The sequence below is a fragment of the Pteropus medius genome, unplaced genomic scaffold, assembly GCF_902729225.1.
Source record: "Pteropus medius unplaced genomic scaffold, Ma_sr-lr_union100, whole genome shotgun sequence".
Taxonomy (NCBI): domain Eukaryota; kingdom Metazoa; phylum Chordata; class Mammalia; order Chiroptera; family Pteropodidae; genus Pteropus; species Pteropus medius.
This window is the reverse complement of record NW_024340700.1, coordinates 5,035,704-5,053,945: the sequence shown is the minus strand read 5'-3', so window position 1 is coordinate 5,053,945 and position 18,242 is coordinate 5,035,704. Positions and strand designations below refer to the sequence as shown.

Sequence of the window (18,242 nt, the reverse complement as noted above, 5' to 3'; positions counted from 1 at the left end):
CGCCTGTGTTCAGTTTCTCCTCGAATGCTTTCACTGGACGCTGGCTCTCTTAAATCTTTCTTTCTTTTAGGCCTTGTTTTATATACATATATAATGCTTAGACAGATAAAGTCTATACCAAACCCACATTTTCTTTACATTGATTTTAACTTTTGGACTCGTTTAAAATACACAGTGGTCTGAGCAAAATAACTCACAGGCATGCGGCTGATGCCCCTGAGCACAATGGAAACATATGTGTGTGTATACATCTATAATTCTATATAGGATTCTCTCTCTATAATTCTCTCATATTGCTGTCACGTGACTTTCAAAACAGCATCAAACAAAATTGAGATATCTGACTTATAAAAGTTTGGTAAAGGTGTCGATTATTTAACCAGGACTCCTGGTTGCATTCTAATTTCTATGTTTTTGAGAAATGAGAACTGCTTCAGCATCCTACAAGTCTCTGGGCTTCTAAAGTGCTTTAATATACATTTTTAATAACAACATCTTCAAAGTTTAGTTTAGCGTCCTAGCACGGCGGTGTTACGTAAGAGGTAGCACTCGCTTGGTTAGTTACCACAAGAATTTGGTGCTGATTATGTAACCTTATCAGTGCCTTTGATACCAGTTCCTTCAGGGCTAGACACACACCGCCATTAAGCAGAGCTTTTTTCAGGGTGGGGGAGTGGAGGGGGAATCGAATGTTTCACATCTGATTAATGAAAATGTCCATTTGGATCTTATTATTCATCAAGAAGCACTCCTTTTTCAGAAGGTATGGATCCTTAAGAAGATATGTTTGGAATATTAATGTTTTAATGATCTGCCTATCATGAAAATACCCTCATTGAAAATTAAACACTATGTTGATGTTTTTTAAAACAATAAAGAATAATATACTCTATACTGATTTTTAGCTGTTTTATAACATAAAGCCGATCAAAAATTGTAGTCGGTTTTACGGTTAATTTGTTTGAATTCGTAAAAACAAATGAAACTGGAGATCTAGGAATATTAGGGGTAGCTGAAAGAGTTGTTTTTATCATCTGTGGTCTGTTTTCAAGGCTGTCCCACTCAGTGTATCGATTTTATAATATTTTTCTTACTAAAATTATAATAGCCTTTCTTTTTAGGCTTGACTACCACAGTACTGTAAGACTGCCTCTCTCAATTTAGTCAAGATTTGTTCATATCGACGCAAACAGAAATGTGTAACCAGCTGGCCTGCAGATGGTAGGTGGGGTGCAATCATTGAGTGCCTATTGTATATTGGCCTTTATTCAAGGTTATGAGTGGAAAGAGAAGCATGGCCCCTGATATCAAGCTGTTTAAAATAAAATTGTCCATGCAAATTATACATGAAGAAAATTTCTTAAGAAGAGATTTAATGCATACGTTCATATGCACAGATACTATACGTCGGTTCCAGGAGTCTAGACGACAAAGCTTTGACACACTGGGGCTGAGAAAAATTGAAGGCAGTTTCCTGGAAGGAGGAACACAGAACTAGTAGGGAGAGATTTGGGGGGCTTGGGAGAGCGAGTATGAATGCCCAGCCACTGAACTCCATCTATCCAGATAATGAATGATGGTCTTATTAGAATGAGGAGAGCTTGCGTGATGTATCACAGCTGAATGACATATACCTGACAGCACAGTAAGAATTAAATCGAAAAGCCAACAAGTACACCCCACACGTTTCCATTGTGCTTGGGGGCATCAGCCACATGCTTGTGAGTTATTTTGCTCAGACTACTCTGTATTTTAAATGAAGACACAAACATTAAAATCCAGGTGAAGAAAATGTATCTTTTGAATAGACTTTGTCTGTATAAGTGGATGAGTTTAACATGTAATCAACCTTTGTTTTATATTTTATAAAGCAAGTTTACAAGCATTTAAAAAGGGAAAATAGATTATTCAAGAATCAGGTAGCAATGTAAAGTTTTCAGCTGTAAGGACTCACATCAAAAGTCATAGAATAAAATCAAGGCACAAACCTGCATGTTGACCAGAGAGTTCATAAACTATTAACCGCATTTATTGTAAACCGAACTCTTAGGCTATTAAAAGGAGTGTATGGTTAAATTATCATAAAGGAATTCCATAATTTTATGAGGAAAATCATAATTTTAAAATTTCTTAGGATCTACCTTGACCTATGTTTTCAAATGTTTTTAAGAAAAGATAATTCAAATTCGATAATAAGCGGGCAGATATTATTTCCTCTATAAATGAACTATTATGCATAAAATACTACAACTAATATAGAATTAACCTGATCTAAAAAGAACCACATATGGAAGAATGCTTGGGGAATTTGAACGCACTTATGGTTGCATAGAACACCCAAGGGAAGGTTTCACAACCCATAGAAACTTCCTTCTTCGTCACTGGAAGAGACAAACACTGTGTATTCTTTTAAAATGAACTACTAGTAATAATCATCATAATTTTGGCGCTTTTACTAGTGATACCTGCCCTAATGTCCTTTTAGTTTTTCTTCTTTGTGCTGTGGGCTGGCATTTTCTCCACCGAGAATGAAGACCGTTTATTTTACAAAGAGCCATTGCTCTTCCCGTGCCCCCTGGAGTCACAACTAATAACTTCAGTTGTGCTTATGTTGTGCTGGAATCTCACAGCATTTCGACATGTCGCTAAAATGCAGCCTTTATGGGGACTATCAGAATGCAGAGTTCACTTAATCATGGGCCAATGTGTTGATTCATAAAAGGTTTGGAGTAACACATGTTTAGTGACAATCTTCTCCCTTTTCTGACATCACCAGAGAAGATCAAAGAGAAGGAAAAGAATCCAGAAGAAACGTATTCTGCAGGTGGCAACACCTGAACGCAGGGGTGAGTGACAGAGCCTTTGTGCCTGTGTTTGTAATGTAAATCTTTGACGAAACAAAATTTCATGAATAAAGACAAAGTGGCTGAGTGCCTATTGTACTTATAGTAAAAGAAGGGGACTCTGGTATTCAGGAGAGAGAACACTTAACAAATGTAATCAACACTCAGTAAACACCTCTTCGACCTGACCCTTTTCCGTTGTCATGCGTTGTCTTTTTAATTTGTCCAGGAAATGCGTGTCTGCAATCAAGCATTTGGAAAAAAGAAGGACGAAAAATAGAAGTTTGATTCCAGAAAAGGGTTAGTGAAAATTCTACAGTTCACGTCCTGATTTAACAAAGACTCGCTAATATGTGATGTTTTCCGCCCCGCGCGGGCATGGAGGCTTCTGTTCAAGTTAAGTGGAAATTTATTTGTAACTGGGAAGTCGCTTTGATGACTGCGAACAGGCAACTAAGAAAACTTAACGACAGGGAGAGACATTTTGCGTGTAAAGGAACGAACAGTGAACACTCGGAGGAGACACACGTGCTCCCGGACCCTGCGGTCCATTCCTCGACGCTGCCCACGCGCGGGGCGGAGGCTGCAGCGGGCGCAAACCCGCGACATCCAGCGCAGGTACAAGTGTCGGTGCGCCTGGCCCAGAAGCGAGAGCTGGGAGGCTGCGGCAGACCAGACCACGTTGCTCGGTCGTTCTAGTATTTTCTTCGAGGGTTTCCCCACCCCCAACACAAAACAAAACGGCAAAATCCTTCCCCGCTCCCCCCAGTAAGGTAAGCGTCACCGGGAGCACTTTCTCGTTCCTCTAGTTTAGGGACTCTGATCTAGTGAGTGCCAGGACCGGCGCCCGGCACGCGCGGCGCTCGGAGCCCAGCCCGTATTCGGAGCAGAGCCGCGGCGTCAGGGCGCCCCACCTGTGACCACCCACCTCCATGTAAACACAAATGCATCCTCTCCCACCGTGGGGTATCTGGGCGGGCGCGGGGGAAACATGGGGCAGGGAGCAACGTGCCACACGCTTCGAAATAAAAACACCTGAGAACTGGACGGAGAGAAGAAAACGTGGAGGGCGAGAACCCACCCCAGGGGCGGGCGCGCGTCCGGGACCCCGAGCCCTGTGTCATCCGGACCGCGGACCCGCTGCACGCTCCTGGTCCTCAGGTGACCGCCTCGCCCTTGGAGGAAGCTGGGCTTTGGCGCGCGCGCTCCACTGCTGGGAAGGTGACCTAGTTCAGGGAGTCTGGACAGCCTGTGCCACCGTGGGAGAGACCTCTGGCCCGCCGCCCCCACTCTAACGCCGGGTGTGGAGGGGGTGGCCTCGCTATGCGCGTCGGCGGCGACGCTGACACCTGCGCGTCTGTGCGCTCCAGCGTTCCAACTTCCCAAACTTTGGCGGCTCCAGTTCGGAGCGTCCTCTGGGCCGCGCATGTCCGTTCACTGGCAACAGCCTGGATTCGGGGCTGGGAAAGCGGGGGGCGGGGTGGGCCGAGAAAGCCACGGGTGATGAGGCGCTGTTCGGGGCTTTGGGGCGACGATCTCAGTTGTTCTTGTCTAAGTCTGACCTCAAGGGGCAAACAGGGCTGTGCGCACGAAGCTCGTGTGGTGGCGGGTGTCCGACAGGGAGTGCCGGGCGGGACCGGCCGTCTACGCCTTAGTTTATGGGGAACACTGTGCTGATCTGAACCCCAACCAAGTGTCCGAGTTTGTGAAGTCCCCTAGGGAAGCTCAGCACAGCTCGGCTGGAGCTGCCGGCCCGCCGTCAGGAGGGTTCCCTGGCTCGGTCAAGGGACAGGCCGACGAGGCCGGGCCAGCAGCGAACAGCTGGAGCAGCTGCACGGTTGAGACTGTCTCCCGAACACAGGTCCGGCCGTGACACCGCCCGGCAGAGCCGCGGGAGCGCCCCTGCCCTCTCCCCGGGCCCGGGCGCACGCCGTCCGCAGAGGGCCGCCGAGTCGCGGCGGGGCGCGCTACGTGGGCGCCGACGGCGGCGGCGGCGTGGGGCGCGCCCGCTCCGCCAGTGGGCGTCTGCTGCAGCCGCCGCCGCCTCCACGGGCCGCGGCATTGCGGCGCTTTTCTCCGCCGCTTCGGAGCGGCGGCCGAGGCTCAGCCAGCGGCGCGCGCACGAACACGCCACGCTCGCCGGCGGCGTCTCCGCGGCCCCTGGCGCCGGCCGGGAGCAACGCGCGGTGCGCGGCCGCCAGCCGCCCGGCGCTGCCGCCCGGGGCTCGCCGCGGGCCTGGTCCTCCCGCGCCTAGAGCGGAGCACGATGTGAAGCCTGGGCCGCGAGGGGCGCGGAGGGCAGGAGAGAAGCTGCAGACCGGCGCTCGGGCCGGCCGGCGGCGGAGGGCAGGTCCTGCGGGGGCGGAGCCGCCGGTGCCGGCCGGGGAGGAGGGCCATGGCCAGCCCCGAAAGGCCGCTCGCACCCCGCCCCCAGGCCCCCCTGCCCGCGGCCGCCGACCAGCCGGGCTCCGGCCCGGGCAAACTCCGCCCGGAGCCCCGGCGCGGCACGGCCGGCGGGGGGGGCGCGGCGGGCCCGGTCCCCGAACGGCCTGGCCGCGGCCCCGCCGAGCGCGCCGCGCCCCCGCGCCCGCCCCCCTCCTGCGCAGGCCGCGCGGGCCCCGCGGGGGGCCCGGGCGCCCCGGCTGCGCGCGGCTGGGTCGCAGCCCGCGCTCCCTGCGCGCTCGCCTTCTCCCCCCCTGTCCCCTCCTCCACTCCATCTTCCTTTTACTTCTGGCCGCCGCCCCCCCCGCCCCCTCCTTCCCTTCCCTCCTCATCTGCCTTTCCCCTCCCCGTGCGGCTCCCAGGAAGGGCGGGCGCGGCGGCGGCGGCGGCGGCTCGCGGCGGCGGCGGCGATGCTGGCGGAGGGCAGGCGGCAGCTCCCGTGAGCAGCTCCCCCGGCAGCGGTCCCCGCGGCGGCGGGCGGCGGCGGCTCCTGCTGTCCCCTGCTCTCCAGGGTCTCCTGCTCCCCGCCCGCGCCGGGTCCTGGCCGCCGCCGCCCCGGCTCCCGCTCGGCCCGGCCACCCGCCGCGCGGGCTCCCCCGGCTTTCCGGGCGTCGGCGGGGGCTGCCCCGGCCTCGGCCCCGGCCCCGGCCCCGGCGCAGGCGGCGGCGGCCGGACCCCGCGGCGGCCCCGAGGCGCCGGCTTCGCCCTCGCCGCCGCGGCCCCGCTGCTCTTCGGCGCCGACATGGACGATGGAGCTGCTAACAGTGCGAGCTGCTTCCGAAGGTTGACCGAGTGTTTCCTGAGCCCCAGTAAGTGCCGGCTCCGTGCCCCGCGGCGGGGCGGGCAGGGCGCGGGTGCCCGGCGTGCAGCGCCCGGTGGGCTTCGGGGGGTGGGGGTGGGGGGCGGCTGCCAGCGCATAGGTGGCGCGCGGGAGCGTCCGCCAGCGCCGGGACTCCGGGGGTTCCCAGGCTCCGCGTGTGTGCGGGGAAGGGCGACCCCGCGGGCGGGTGGAGCCGGACCTTCGCCCGCCGCGGGCCCTGCGAGGCTGGTCCGGCCACACACTTCCCCGCGCTTCCCCACACTCCCGACTCTGACCGCGCACGCGGGCGCCTCTCCCCGCCCAGGACTGCTCGGCTGGAGTGAGCGCGCTTCCTTCCGCTGGGGGTCCCGTCCGCCGAGGCCCCTGGATGGGCGAGGGCAGGCCGGGGCCCCGCACCCCGCACCCCTCCAGGGGAAGGCACTTGTGGCCCGCCGGGGCTCACTGTGCGCGCCAGGGCCCCTCGCCCGCACCCCGCCCCCACGACCCGGTTCCAGAGCCAGGACCCAGGCTGCACTCCTGCAGGTCCTGGGGCTTCGCCGGCGCTCGGGGCGGTAAACGCAAGGACAATGGGCGTCAGGGTGGAGGAGCCAGGCGCCGCCGGTTCGGAGCCTCGGGCCGCGCCCCCGAGCGGACCACGGCCCCGCCGCCTCCCCAGCCCCGGGTGCGAGGCTGAGAGCGCGCTGGAGCAGAGGTGGCAGAAGGCGTGTCACGGGGGAGGGGGACAAGACAGCGGAACAGTCAAGGCAGAGGTTCGCAGAGAGCTGGAGGCGGGAGATGATGAGGGGAGTGGCGCCGGGCGCGCAGGCGAGGCGATCGCCGTTGTCCTGGATGGAGGGCGAGCGAGGTGAGGACCGCGGATCCGGGGCCGAGGCGGGTGGGCGAGATGTCGCGCCAGGGGCACCGGCTACTCGGGCGCCACCCGGGTCGGACACGGCTCTTCGCGGCCCTGCGCGCGGGGCTTGGGCGCCACGGTCCACCGCGTGCGCACCGAGCCTTTGTCTGCGGCTCGCTGGGAACCGCGCTTCCGCGGCGCCTTCTCCCGGCAGACGACAGCGCTGGCCCGCTGTGCAGGCTTCCTGCTCGCGTCCGCCGCTCACGCCCCGGCCCCGGCCCCCCTCGTGGCCGGAACTTGTCCGGGTGCCTTTGGGGCGCTGCCCGGGGCGTGTGAACGTGTCGCGCGAGCTCGCCTCTGGGGCGCGGGTCGGTCCAGGGCAGCCGCGTGGCCCAGCGGCCTGTCACACACTCGCGCGCGGGCTCCAGCCTCGGGTCTCTGCTCCTACTTGCAGGTCGACTCGGTCTGCTGGGCGTGGGCCCTGGACTCCTAGCTGACCGCCGGTCCGGTGGCCTCCGGCAGTCAGAGGGACACAGCGGCCCCCAGGGTCTGCCTCCCCGGCCCACCGGCAGCGGTGGTGCGTCCCTAGAAGCCGCAGCTGAGGAGGGGTGTGCGCGGGGGCTCTCCCGCTGCCTTTGGCTGTGTTAGCAGTGGACATTTTCACCTACTGAGACAGAGCCTCGGTGGCCAGGGCGGGTCGGGGGAAGGTGGGGGTGAGCGCGGAGCCTCAGCCAGATCTGACTGGGCTGGGTCAGCCTCAGGCCTGCCTAGGGCCGGTTCTGGTCCACTTTCTTCCTCCCACACTTGTGAATTCTTCCTTTGAAAAATAAGCATCTACTTCTTACAGTTGTCAGCTGGTGGAGTGGGGGGCTGAACGCTGCCACCCCTCGCCTGTGACAGCATTGTTTTGGGACAGGGTATAGGCATCGGGATAGGACCTGTTTTCCTAGAGTGACGAAGTTTCTGTTAGTATGTCGTTACTGCCATTTGTGTGCTGGGGGGCAGAATTCAGGCTAGCAGACCAGGTAGATGACGTCACCCCAGGACAGTCCCCAGCAGGCTTTCCCTCTGAGAGGACCGAGAACCTGGAGAGGAAGGCCATGGGGAGGGCCCCTGTGCAGGGAGGCCCCAGAGGAAGAAGCCCAGTGATGGTGAATTCAGTTTGTGGGTCCCCCACCCCAACCAAGTCGGCAGGGGGTAGCCTGGCATCTTAATAGAAATAGACTGTTACCAAGGTAGCGAGTACACAGGCACTTTTAAACAAAATCTGTTGTTAGCCCCGCCTCACCCCAGAGTGGGATGGAGCTCGAGGGTGACTGTGACACTCCAGTCTCGGGATCTTTGTTTCCGTCCAGTGCTGCATGACAGGCCACATTGGTCTGAATTGCTGAAGTACCCGAAGCTTGGCAGACTCTAAAAATATTTGTCAGTAAAGATGGTCCTTTTTGAACAAAAAACATTCCGTAAGAATGTACAAGTACCCAGACGCTGACAGGTGCGCCTTACTTGTCGCACGTTCACTCCCTTTTTCCCGTTCAGTCGGATCTCTTGGTCTGTCCGGCGAGTTGCGAGGTAAAGGCTGCCGGGCTCAGTGCTGGTGTCTAGGAGCGCCCGCTTCACCGTGTTCATCGTCCAAAGACAAATCTCGCGTTGCAGGTCCACTGCCCCCGTTCTGCTCCCGTCCGTTTCGGCTCTGTACTCGGCCCACGCCGGTCCGCTGCTTCACTCAGCCACACACGGAACAACGCATGAAAGGCGCTGCCCCTTGCCGGGCGCTGCCCTGGCCAGGCCTTTGCACCGGGGGCGTCCACGCCCAGTCCGAGAGAGCCCCCCAGAGCGGGGTGCTTGCTGAGGCCCAGCGCTGCAGGATCCGCGTGCCCGTCAGGCCACTCCTGACTTCCGCTCCTCCCGCCATCTGCCTTTGATTGCTGACCTCTGAACTCATCAGAAAGTGGCCGATCGGAACACAAGCTCTGCTCAGGAAGGCCTCCGGGAGGGAACGCGGGGTCCACTTTGCCACGGGGGGTGTGCACGTGTGTACAGAGGAAAGCCGAGAAGTCACTCGTGGAGGCCAGCGTGAGCCGCGTTCACACTTCACCTTGTCGCACTTGGTGCTGGCGTGGGAAGGACAGGAGATGCACACGCCAACGGAAAAGGCTTGGGGCGGAGGCCAGAACATTCCAGGCGGCGTGTGTGGCTCCCCAGTGGGCCGCTCTGAGTGAGGCGGAGGGCTGTGGGAAAGAGCAGGGTTGGCTGAGGAGGGCACAGGGGCAGCAGCAGAGTGAGAGCAGACTGGCGACTGCAGACCGCACGCGCTTCCCCCGACTCCTGTTTGTCGTGTGTTTCTCTAATATTCAAAACAAAATGCGCTTGTTTCCAGGAATTGTGGATTTTAAATATACTTAACATCCGTCACCTTTGCTCTGTTTCTTGAGACTTAAGACACTGTGTGGCCAACACTTGAACGGACTGAGATAATAAATATGACCCATTTTCCGAGCAACTGTGTTTAACACCTGGAAGTTACACTAAACTAAACGTATAACTCGTTTTTATGGGTCTGGTGAGATTGAGGTTGCCGAGGGGTGTAGGGGATGCAAGGCCAAGGCCAGCGAGAGAAATGGGTGTAAACCAGTTAGCAGCCCGCTGGCAGGCGACAGTCCCGTACCTGTTCAGTACAGACTGTTTGAGCAAGATGTAAATGACCACTCGCCCCTCGGAAGACCTGAAGTATGGACGTGGGTACCCACCGAGGCAGCCGCTGTGCCAGGCCAGGAGTGTAGGTCCTGAGCTGACCAGGTGTCACCGGAGATATCAGTGACCGTTTTGGCTGGGGTCAGCACCACGAGGGTCTGACGTCCAAAAGGCAAGTTGTTTGAATTGGGTGGAACTATTTAGATTCGTTACTATTAATTTCACTTTTCATTTAATTAAAGAAAAGAAAGAAAACCTGCATGAACAGAGACAGCCCCCGAAAGCTTAAATGAGAAGCGGTGGGAACAGTGTAAGACGGTGGCTTCTGTCATCTCCACCTCACGTATTAACCTTAGATGATTTTCCACTTGAAACGTTTTCTGCTGCATTAGAAACAAACAAACAAAAAAGAAACGCAGGGCAGGAGCACAAGAACCAGGGCCGTGCTGTGGGGCGCGGCGCCCACAGCCGACATGTCCGGAAGCGGCCGAGAAGCTCGGCCTTAAACGTCCCGGTCAGAAGAAGAAAATGCGTTGCACTAGATAATGAAGCAGATACCAAGACTTTGTTTGCTATACAGCAGGCCGAACACAGCGTGGTGAACGTTTCACCAGTTAATACGTTGTTAGTTTCTGTTCAAAAACAGCTCGTGCCGTGCGACAGGGAAGAAAAGATAATTTTCGTGGAAAAGAAAGATCGTCTCCCTTCAAAGGCAAACTCTCAGTTATAATCCAGAATTAAAATGTAAGTCGAGCTCCCCCACCTCATCCAAAGCGCCCCAGGGGAGCCACCAGTGGTGGGGACCTCGGGGTTTTACAGAGGACGCAGAAGGTGTCCGCAGTCCTGTTTTCTGTGCAGCACTTACCAGCTTCTGGAACTGTTCCGCTCTCTCACTGGCCGCCTGGCTTCCTGCCGGCCCCCCCAGTGCAGGAGGCAGGCTGCTTCAGGAGGGCCTGAGGGCCAGGCCTGTCTTTCCGGAGTCCTCCTGGGACTGCAGGGGTGGCTGACACTCGTGGAAGGTGCTCAGAATAGTTGTGTTGGAAATTCAGAGATGAAAACAAACACCTCCACCGCCATGGCCTTGTCTTTAAGGGACTTGAACCCGGGAGGCCACTCGCTGCAGGCTTCCTCTGCCTTGGCCTGGGTCCCATGGAGCCAGGACTCAGGCGAGTGCCAGACAGCCAGTTCTGTGGAGCCCAAGGCAGCGGGACGCAGGGGACACGGGGGGACACGGGAGGACATGGGACCTGTGCGCCCTGCCTGAGGCCCTGGGAAGCTTTGCGGAGGAGCTGCCCCGAGGCTGAGGGCTCGTCCAGCCGGTGGGCCTGGGAGGAGAAGCCTCGGAAAGCTGGGCTGGGCCGGGCCAGTGGGGGCGCATCCAGAGGTAGCCACCAGAAACGGCCTGGGGTGGGAACGCAGGAGGGTGGTGGAGCCAGAGAGGGTTGTCCGGCTGATGGTGAGGACCATGTCATTAACCTTTACCATGAGTCCCTGAAGGACTCGGGCAGGTAAGGTGGAAAGGTAGGCAGACCACCGTCCTCTGCGAAGCTGGGCTTTGGTGTGGCACGTGGTGGGGTAGGGGGCAGAACAGGTGGCTCCTTAGTTTCTGGATGGGAGTTCAGAAGTGTGTGTTGGGAATTGTGTGTTGGGGGGGTGTGTGTTGGGGGGAGTGTGGTGGCTCCATGTTTAGAGAACAGAAATATCAAAGTGGGAAGCAGTGGGCTGTGGCTCGGTCAGTTTGGGTGGGCTCTGAGGCCACCCTGGGTGGTGGCAGTGACCCCTGGGCTCCAGGTGACCCAGGGCAGCCAGCGGGGCGACGTCAGGGCAGGCGCCGTGGGCTGGCGGCAGAGGGAGGCTTGGGTTAGAGGAACAGAACCGACGGCCGGGAGGGCCCACCGGAACCACGTGCGGGGTGCAGCCAGGAGGCAGATGGCCCGGTGAGGGCTTTGTAAGCCAAGGGAGCGATGGCCTTTTACTCCGCGAGCAACCGGAAGCCACCGCGAGGCGTTAAGCAGGTGGGCGAGGCGTGGTTTGTGACCCCAGAAGCTCGCTCTGGCCGCACTCTGGTGCGTGGATCTAGAGGGCTGTCGTGGAACCGGAGCACATGGAGGCCGCTGTGGCAGTCAGGACGGGACAGCGGCGACTTGGGTGCGGGTGACAATACCGGGAATGGAATGCAGCATGGGAGGTGTCCGGAGGCGGGGTGGATAAGCCCGCAGGCGGCCGGGGTTTGGGGAGGGGGCGTCAGCGCAGCGCGGGGTGGGCGGGCGGCCTGGGGGCGGGGCCTGGTGGGGGACAGCGGGGATCCAGGCCTTCTGCTTGGATCCTTAGGGCCCAGATGCCCCGCACACTGCTTGGCGCGGTGGTTAGATGGCAGCTGGGTAAGTAAAGTCTGGAGGTCAAGGCCGATGGATCGAGGCTGGGGAATAAGGACTCGTCACGGTGCGGCTTCCCGCCACCGAGTAGACGCTGCTCCTGACGTCGGGGTTCCAGCGAGAGCCGGGCGGAGTGGCGCAGGACGGCTCTGCTGTGGGCACCCCAGCCTGTCTGATGGATGAGGGGACGGCCCCCGGGGTCCGCGGGGGGAGCTGGGCTCTGGACTGTGACTCCAGGTGTGTGTGTGTAGGGGGTGCCACCGTGCTGCGTGGCGAGGGAGAGGACAGCAGATAGCAGATCTGACGGAGAAGAGCCACGGCCTGCCCCGAGGGGACCGGCTGGGAGAGGAGGCCCGGACACAAGGTGTCCTGGAGCACGGAGGAGGAGCCCCGGGGCCGAAGGAGCCAGGTGCCCAGAGGCCAGATAGGGCGGCAGCCAGGCTGTCTGTAGTGACTGCTGTCCCGGGATTCTGACTGGAGCGGCCCGGGCGAAACGTGTCGTTAGTGGGTCAGGAGTCCACGGGCCAGGCGTGCATGGCCGCGGTGGTCCTCAGTGAAGGAAAGGGGAAAGCTGCAAAGCCATTGGGAGGCGACAGCTGGCTTCTCGCCCCCGGGGAGGATTAACTGGAGAATGCTTATATGTTGAGGAAAAAGGAGTTTGAAGAAGTTATCCTGGAACGCAACCTTAAAGAAGATGGGAGGAAGGGGCTTTGCACACCTGCGGGAAGGCGGAGGGGGAGGGGAGGAAGCGCCCCGTTTGCAGGAGCTCCGCGTCCCATTTCCCTGGGTCCGGCGGCCTTACGGTCACCTGAGAGCTTGTGGAAGAGGCGGGCAGGGCCCAGGGAGCTGGCAGTGGGGCCCGGGGCAGAACGGGCTGCGGCCCTGGGAGGGGACGGATGGGTGACCGGACAGCTGGCTGAGTGACGGAGCGATCGAGAACTCAGGAGAGTCATGGGCTTCACGGAACGCTTCGGAGGACAGACGCAGCGGCGGGTGTGGAGGGAGCTGGGCGAGAGCTGGCGCGGGGGAGGCAGCACCTTGGCGTTCGGGGAGACGCTGAACCCGCAAGAGCGAGCACTCGGCCCGCCGCGGCTTCCTGGGGAGGACGGCCCGGCAGGGTGTCTTGAGGGAGGCTGGGTACTGGGTGAGGGAGAGGCACCCCGCGTGGGCCTGGGTGGGGGGAGTGGCACCTGCAGGGAGAACCGGAAAACAGCGAGCAGAGTGGGTTGGTGGCGGGGGCTTCACGCAGAAGACAACGGTGGCTGAAGCGGGCAGGGCGGCTCAGGGAAAGGCCGCCAAGTCTGCCCCGTGGCGGTCCCTTGAGTTTTCTCCTGGGCAGGGCAGGGCAGGGAGGCGCGTCGAGTTCAGGGTGACGAAAGACCGTCACATTGGTTTCTGGAGTGTGTGTGCGCATGCGCTGCTGACTTGGTCATCGGCCGGGGTGTGTCTGGACACCCCTGGCCCGTGCCTTTGGGGAGCCGCTGTCTCACGAGGGGTTGAGGGCGCTTAGGTGCATGTTAGCAGTGACAGTTGGTAGAGGACTGCGTAGGTGTGTCACGACCCCCCTTCATGGCATCCGTGGCCCATAGGACAAAGCCTTTGTTCCTCGGATTGTTCCTGAGACACCCTCTGCCTCCGGCTGTGTCCTGCCTCCTGCACGGTGCACCTGCGCTGGGGCATGAGCTCTCCTCGGACGGGGCCTCCGCTTGCCCGCTGAGGGGCCCCTGAGTGCCACGGTCCCCTGGCTGTGCCTGCCTAACGCCTGGCACTCGTACCTTCTGCCTGCCCGCATGTCTCCCGCCAGCCCGTGTGGTCCTTGACAGCAGGAAGCGTGGTTTATTCACTATCCTAACCTCCTCGCCTAGCATGCCCACGTGCAATAAGTCTGATGGATGAGCACCCGAAGGCGTGTAAGGGGGCGAGGACGATCGAAGTGGTCCTTGAAAAATACTAATTTTCCTAAAATAAAGGAAATAATGAAATAAACCGTGCGGCCGGGAAGTTTTGGTAGGGTCGTGTGCAACTTCATCTGCTTCACTGTTATTCTAATGTGACTTCAAAACACTGTGAGGCACCAGTGACCAGGACTTGTGAATTACCGAGAACTCAGTGTATTCACATGCCTGAGCCGCCGGCTCGGAGGGCACGGACGAGCCATTGATGGGAAGGAGGAGGCTAAGTGTTTGGAGCGTTCTGGATGCCTCTGTTCTGTTTCCCGAGGCACCGATAAAAAGCTTTTTACTTTGACGAAAACGTTTCCTACACTAGCAAACAGAAAATGAAGCTTGCGGAGAGCGGAAACAATGCCACGCGTTTGGCCGTGATGAATTATTCATAACAGTGCGAGCATATTTGGACTTTTTAAAGTTGGCAAGAACCGTGTGAGAAAATTGTGCAGGAAGACCAGGTCACTGCTGGAAAGGAGACTAGACGTTGCCTTCCGGAAGTGCAGGCTGGCGAGGGGTGGAGGACCATGCGGGGCGAGGGAAGCGGCATCACGCGGATGTGGAATTCAAGTACGTCCTTCCTTGTACGTGGTGTAATTATGTGTTTCTGTATTACGGTTTTAGCAGCTTCCAAAATAAACATCTAAAATGATATCCAAAAATGTTTGATTACTGTGGCTTCCTAGATTTAGTAATTATATGTTATTTCATTGCTATCAGGATTACATACATCTTCAAATTTTCTTTTTGTCCCAGATCACAAGTTTACTTTGAAAAACATTCCTGTCTCCTTAGTCATCATGCCTTCTTAGAATAATACTAGTCGTGTCTCATGATTAAATATATCTTCTAATTATTTTAAGGCAGATTAAAGACTTAGTTATAAAACCTCAAAAAATTAAAACAATGTGGTACAATGTGAATAGAAAGACAAACCAGTGCAACAGAATAAGTCTTAAAACACACTCAGACACATAAGGAATGCAGTGTAATTTTCAAGTGTCATCTCATACAGGAAGAGGAAAGATGGACTATTAAATACATGATTTGGGGACAAGTAGGTAGTCATCTAGAAAAAATAAAAATTGGATCATTCTTTAACTATCTCAGGGATAAAGGGCAAATGGACCATGTGATTAAATATATATACAGCTGGCCCTTGACCAACACGGGGGGTTAGGGCACCGCGCCCTGCACCTTCAGAAAGCCAAGGAGAACTTTTGACTCCCCTCAACCTTAATACAGTCAGCCCTTAGGGGATTGGGTCCAGGACCCTGTAGATACCCAATGCCGGGACACTCAGGTCCCCGTATAAAATGGCATGCAGCAGACACCCAGCTGCGGGTTGAAAATACCATTTTGGACCCACGGTTGGTTGAATCCAAGGGTATGAAACCCGAGCGTGTAGTTATTGGAAACAATCTACATGGCAATGGACTCGTGCAGTTCAAAAAGAAACCATAGAAAGCAAAAAGTGAGGAAATTTCTTTCTAGCCTTAGACTGGGGAGAGCCATTACATGTCACTCGACATCCAGAAGTCAAAGAAACGATTGGTGTTTATCCACATTAGGGAAAGAAGAGCCTCGTTAGGGCTGTAGGGCTGTGAGCTGCGGTCCCTTCCTGTGTGCGGCCCTGCGCCCTGCTGCCCGGTCTCCACCCGGTCTCCGTCTTCAGCCCGAATCCAGCCCGCTCCCTGCACTGCGAGTCGGCGTCCGGGAGCACCCAACCGCTATAGTTCTGGAACGTCTGCCCCAGAAAGGAAACGCGTAAAGCTCCTGGTGCAGCACAGGCCTGCCCTCCAGAACACGCCGAGAGCTCCCGGGAGCGGGGCGGACGAGGATCCCTCCGACAAAGCACAGAGCGTGGGAGCCGACAGTGCTTAGAACTGCGAAGCATGGAAAGATGCTCAGCCTCATTCACCATGCGACAAACGCAGTTCAAAACGACGCTAAGGCACCATTTCACCTGCCGGATTGGCAGTACTGGCCAGGCCGTGCAGCCCACGGTGGGCAGTCGTGAGAGGAAGCAGGAGGTCGGGGACGTCCCTGGTCAGTACCAGCTGGTGCGGCCCCTGAAGCTGGCGGTGTGGCGTGCCGCAGCCAGCTGATCATTCTACTTCTGCGAGTTTGTCGTTAGGCATGCTCCCACGTAGGCAAAGTGACTTAACGAGGGATTGATATATCGCAGCCCGGAAGCCAGGGAGAGGTGTGTCTGTGGGGACCTGGCTGAATACAGTTTGCAGCTGTGACATGCACATGCTGAAAACCTTCCGGATCCATCGCTGTGTGAAAAAAGCAAAGTGTAAAGCAACACACACCCACATGCACACTCTTGTATCGTAGGGGCCGTAGAAGTGTGTGCTTGTATTTACTGGTAGTTGCCTAAAGGAAGTGGCAGAAGCCAGTGAGCGGTGACCACACTTACCTGGTAGTGTGGGGGGGCCTTGGGACGAGGGAGACCTGGGTGGATGGGGGAGCGAGAGGCGTAGAGAAACTTTCAACGTATACCTCCTCACATGTCTGGATTTCTGAATAACATAACTCATTACCTATTCGAAAATTAGATTTAAAAATAAGAATTCACTGAGATGCCGTTTAACCAGTTGCCAGTCACCCTGCTTTGTGGCTGACGTGCTGTCTTCTTGTTCTGCGTTTCTATTGACTTCCCATCGAGATCAGTTTATTTTTCAGCCCCTGAAGTTCGTTCACTTGGTTTCTGTCTTCCTCTGGCCTCCCACTCACTTCTCCTACACGAGATCCCCAAATGTCGAACATGAATAGTGAAAAAAAATCGCACGCATCAGTACCCTTCCTATTTATCTTATCAGCTCCTTTCCTATGTCACGCACAGATTTGAAAATGGAGGAAAAAACCCACTTCTATTTGAATGTAATTTCTGACTGAGATACAGTCTACGGTTTCACATTTAAGACATGAACTACCGTTTAAACTGTTGGAGGGCCGCCCAGCCAGCTTCATCTGGTAGAAATCACTACATTTTGGCAAGAAACTGAATGTCTTCCCTGTGATAATGTGGGCTTTACATTCTGGCACTTGTTGGATGAATGGAAATGTAGCCTCAAGTGGTCTTGCCACTTCATACCACGAAACGGGCCGCCACCGCCTACAATGATTTAATGTTATGGTGATTTGGGTTTCGCTCAGAGCAGCGGCAACGTGAACTCATGCATACATTCATTCATTCATTCACTCACTCACTCACTCACACACTCCTCAGCAGACACCTGCCGAGCTGGTGTGGGAGCCGTTCAGGCAGAGCGGATGGAAGGTGGCCAGGCCCCAGGAGATGGGCTGTACATGTGGCCGGGGACGGTGGTCCTCTGCCTGTGCCTCTGGTGGAGCAGGATTTCTTAGCTCCTCGGATTTGATGTGTCCTCGATTTTATTTGGGGTTTAAAGCTAATACGCCCTGTTTCTCTTAGTAGCTGAGTGGGCTTCTTTCCTTCCTCCTCAGTGAATATCCACCCTGCTTATTCCCCTGTGTTCCGCATATAATGTTGACATTTTTCTGTCTTATCACATTATTATTTCCTCCTCGTCCACCCATTGGTTTTATTTTAGCTGCTACTTCCTTCCTAGTTACTGGATTTGGTGAAAACCCTTTTCTAACCTTCAATGCCGGCCTTCCACTCTCTGAGCAGACTCATGCGTGCCTGCTGCTGGGGTCCTCGCAGGTTAATCCCTGCCACACGCGAGGCTTCGGGGCAGACCCTGGACTTTTTCTTGGAGGTGCTGTTGCCTCCTAGTGGCCTGAGGCTGGTTGCGGGGGCGGGGATGGCAGGGGGCGGAGGGATGGGTGCGGGGCGGAGTCATGGCCCCTTCGCTCCGCTGAGCACTGAGGCGCCATCCGAGGCGCCGGGTCACCGGGAGTGTCTCCGTGTTAACGGTGGTTCTTCGTTAATAACAGCCTGTCGTTGACTTTCACTTCTCGCGAGGTCCCGGCGGCTGCGGGGCTGCAGCGCCTCTTGTGTCTTGTAACCGTTCTGTTCTTTTTGTTGAATGGCCCGTCAATAGGAAAGTGTCGTGTTTTTTTTTTTTCCCCAGAGTGATTTTTGAATTTTTTAGTTTTGTGTTGATACATTTTTTTAGTGTGTGTCCTGGCCAAACTTTTGAGATTCAACATTGTTACGACTTCGCATATCTGGGTTCCAGTCTGGTGGGAGGCACCCCGTATTGCTAATAGCGCGGCGTGTCCCTGCTGGGTTTTGGGGTGGTCTCCACTTTTTACAGATGCCATTATTAGATAGAGCTGTGCCTCAGGGACAGTCCG

The 18,242-nt window shown here is 56.5% G+C and overlaps 1 protein-coding gene across 2 annotated transcripts in view; it reads left to right on the top strand.

Moving 5' to 3' along the window:
- Positions 1-5,223: 5,223 nt before the first annotated feature.
- Positions 5,224-18,242, top strand: part of PDE10A (phosphodiesterase 10A) — a 181,539-nt gene continuing 168,520 nt past the window's right edge. Inside the window, exons 1-2 of one of the 2 annotated variants that reach the window (XM_039881383.1) lie at positions 5,224-5,905; positions 5,945-6,094. In XM_039881383.1, coding sequence (XP_039737317.1) covers positions 5,239-5,905; positions 5,945-6,094 — 817 coding nt within the window. In that variant the 5' untranslated portion in view covers positions 5,224-5,238. Of the gene's footprint in view, positions 5,906-5,944; positions 6,095-6,891; positions 6,950-18,242 lie in introns of those variants that run through there. The other variant, XM_039881373.1, reaches the window with a different exon arrangement.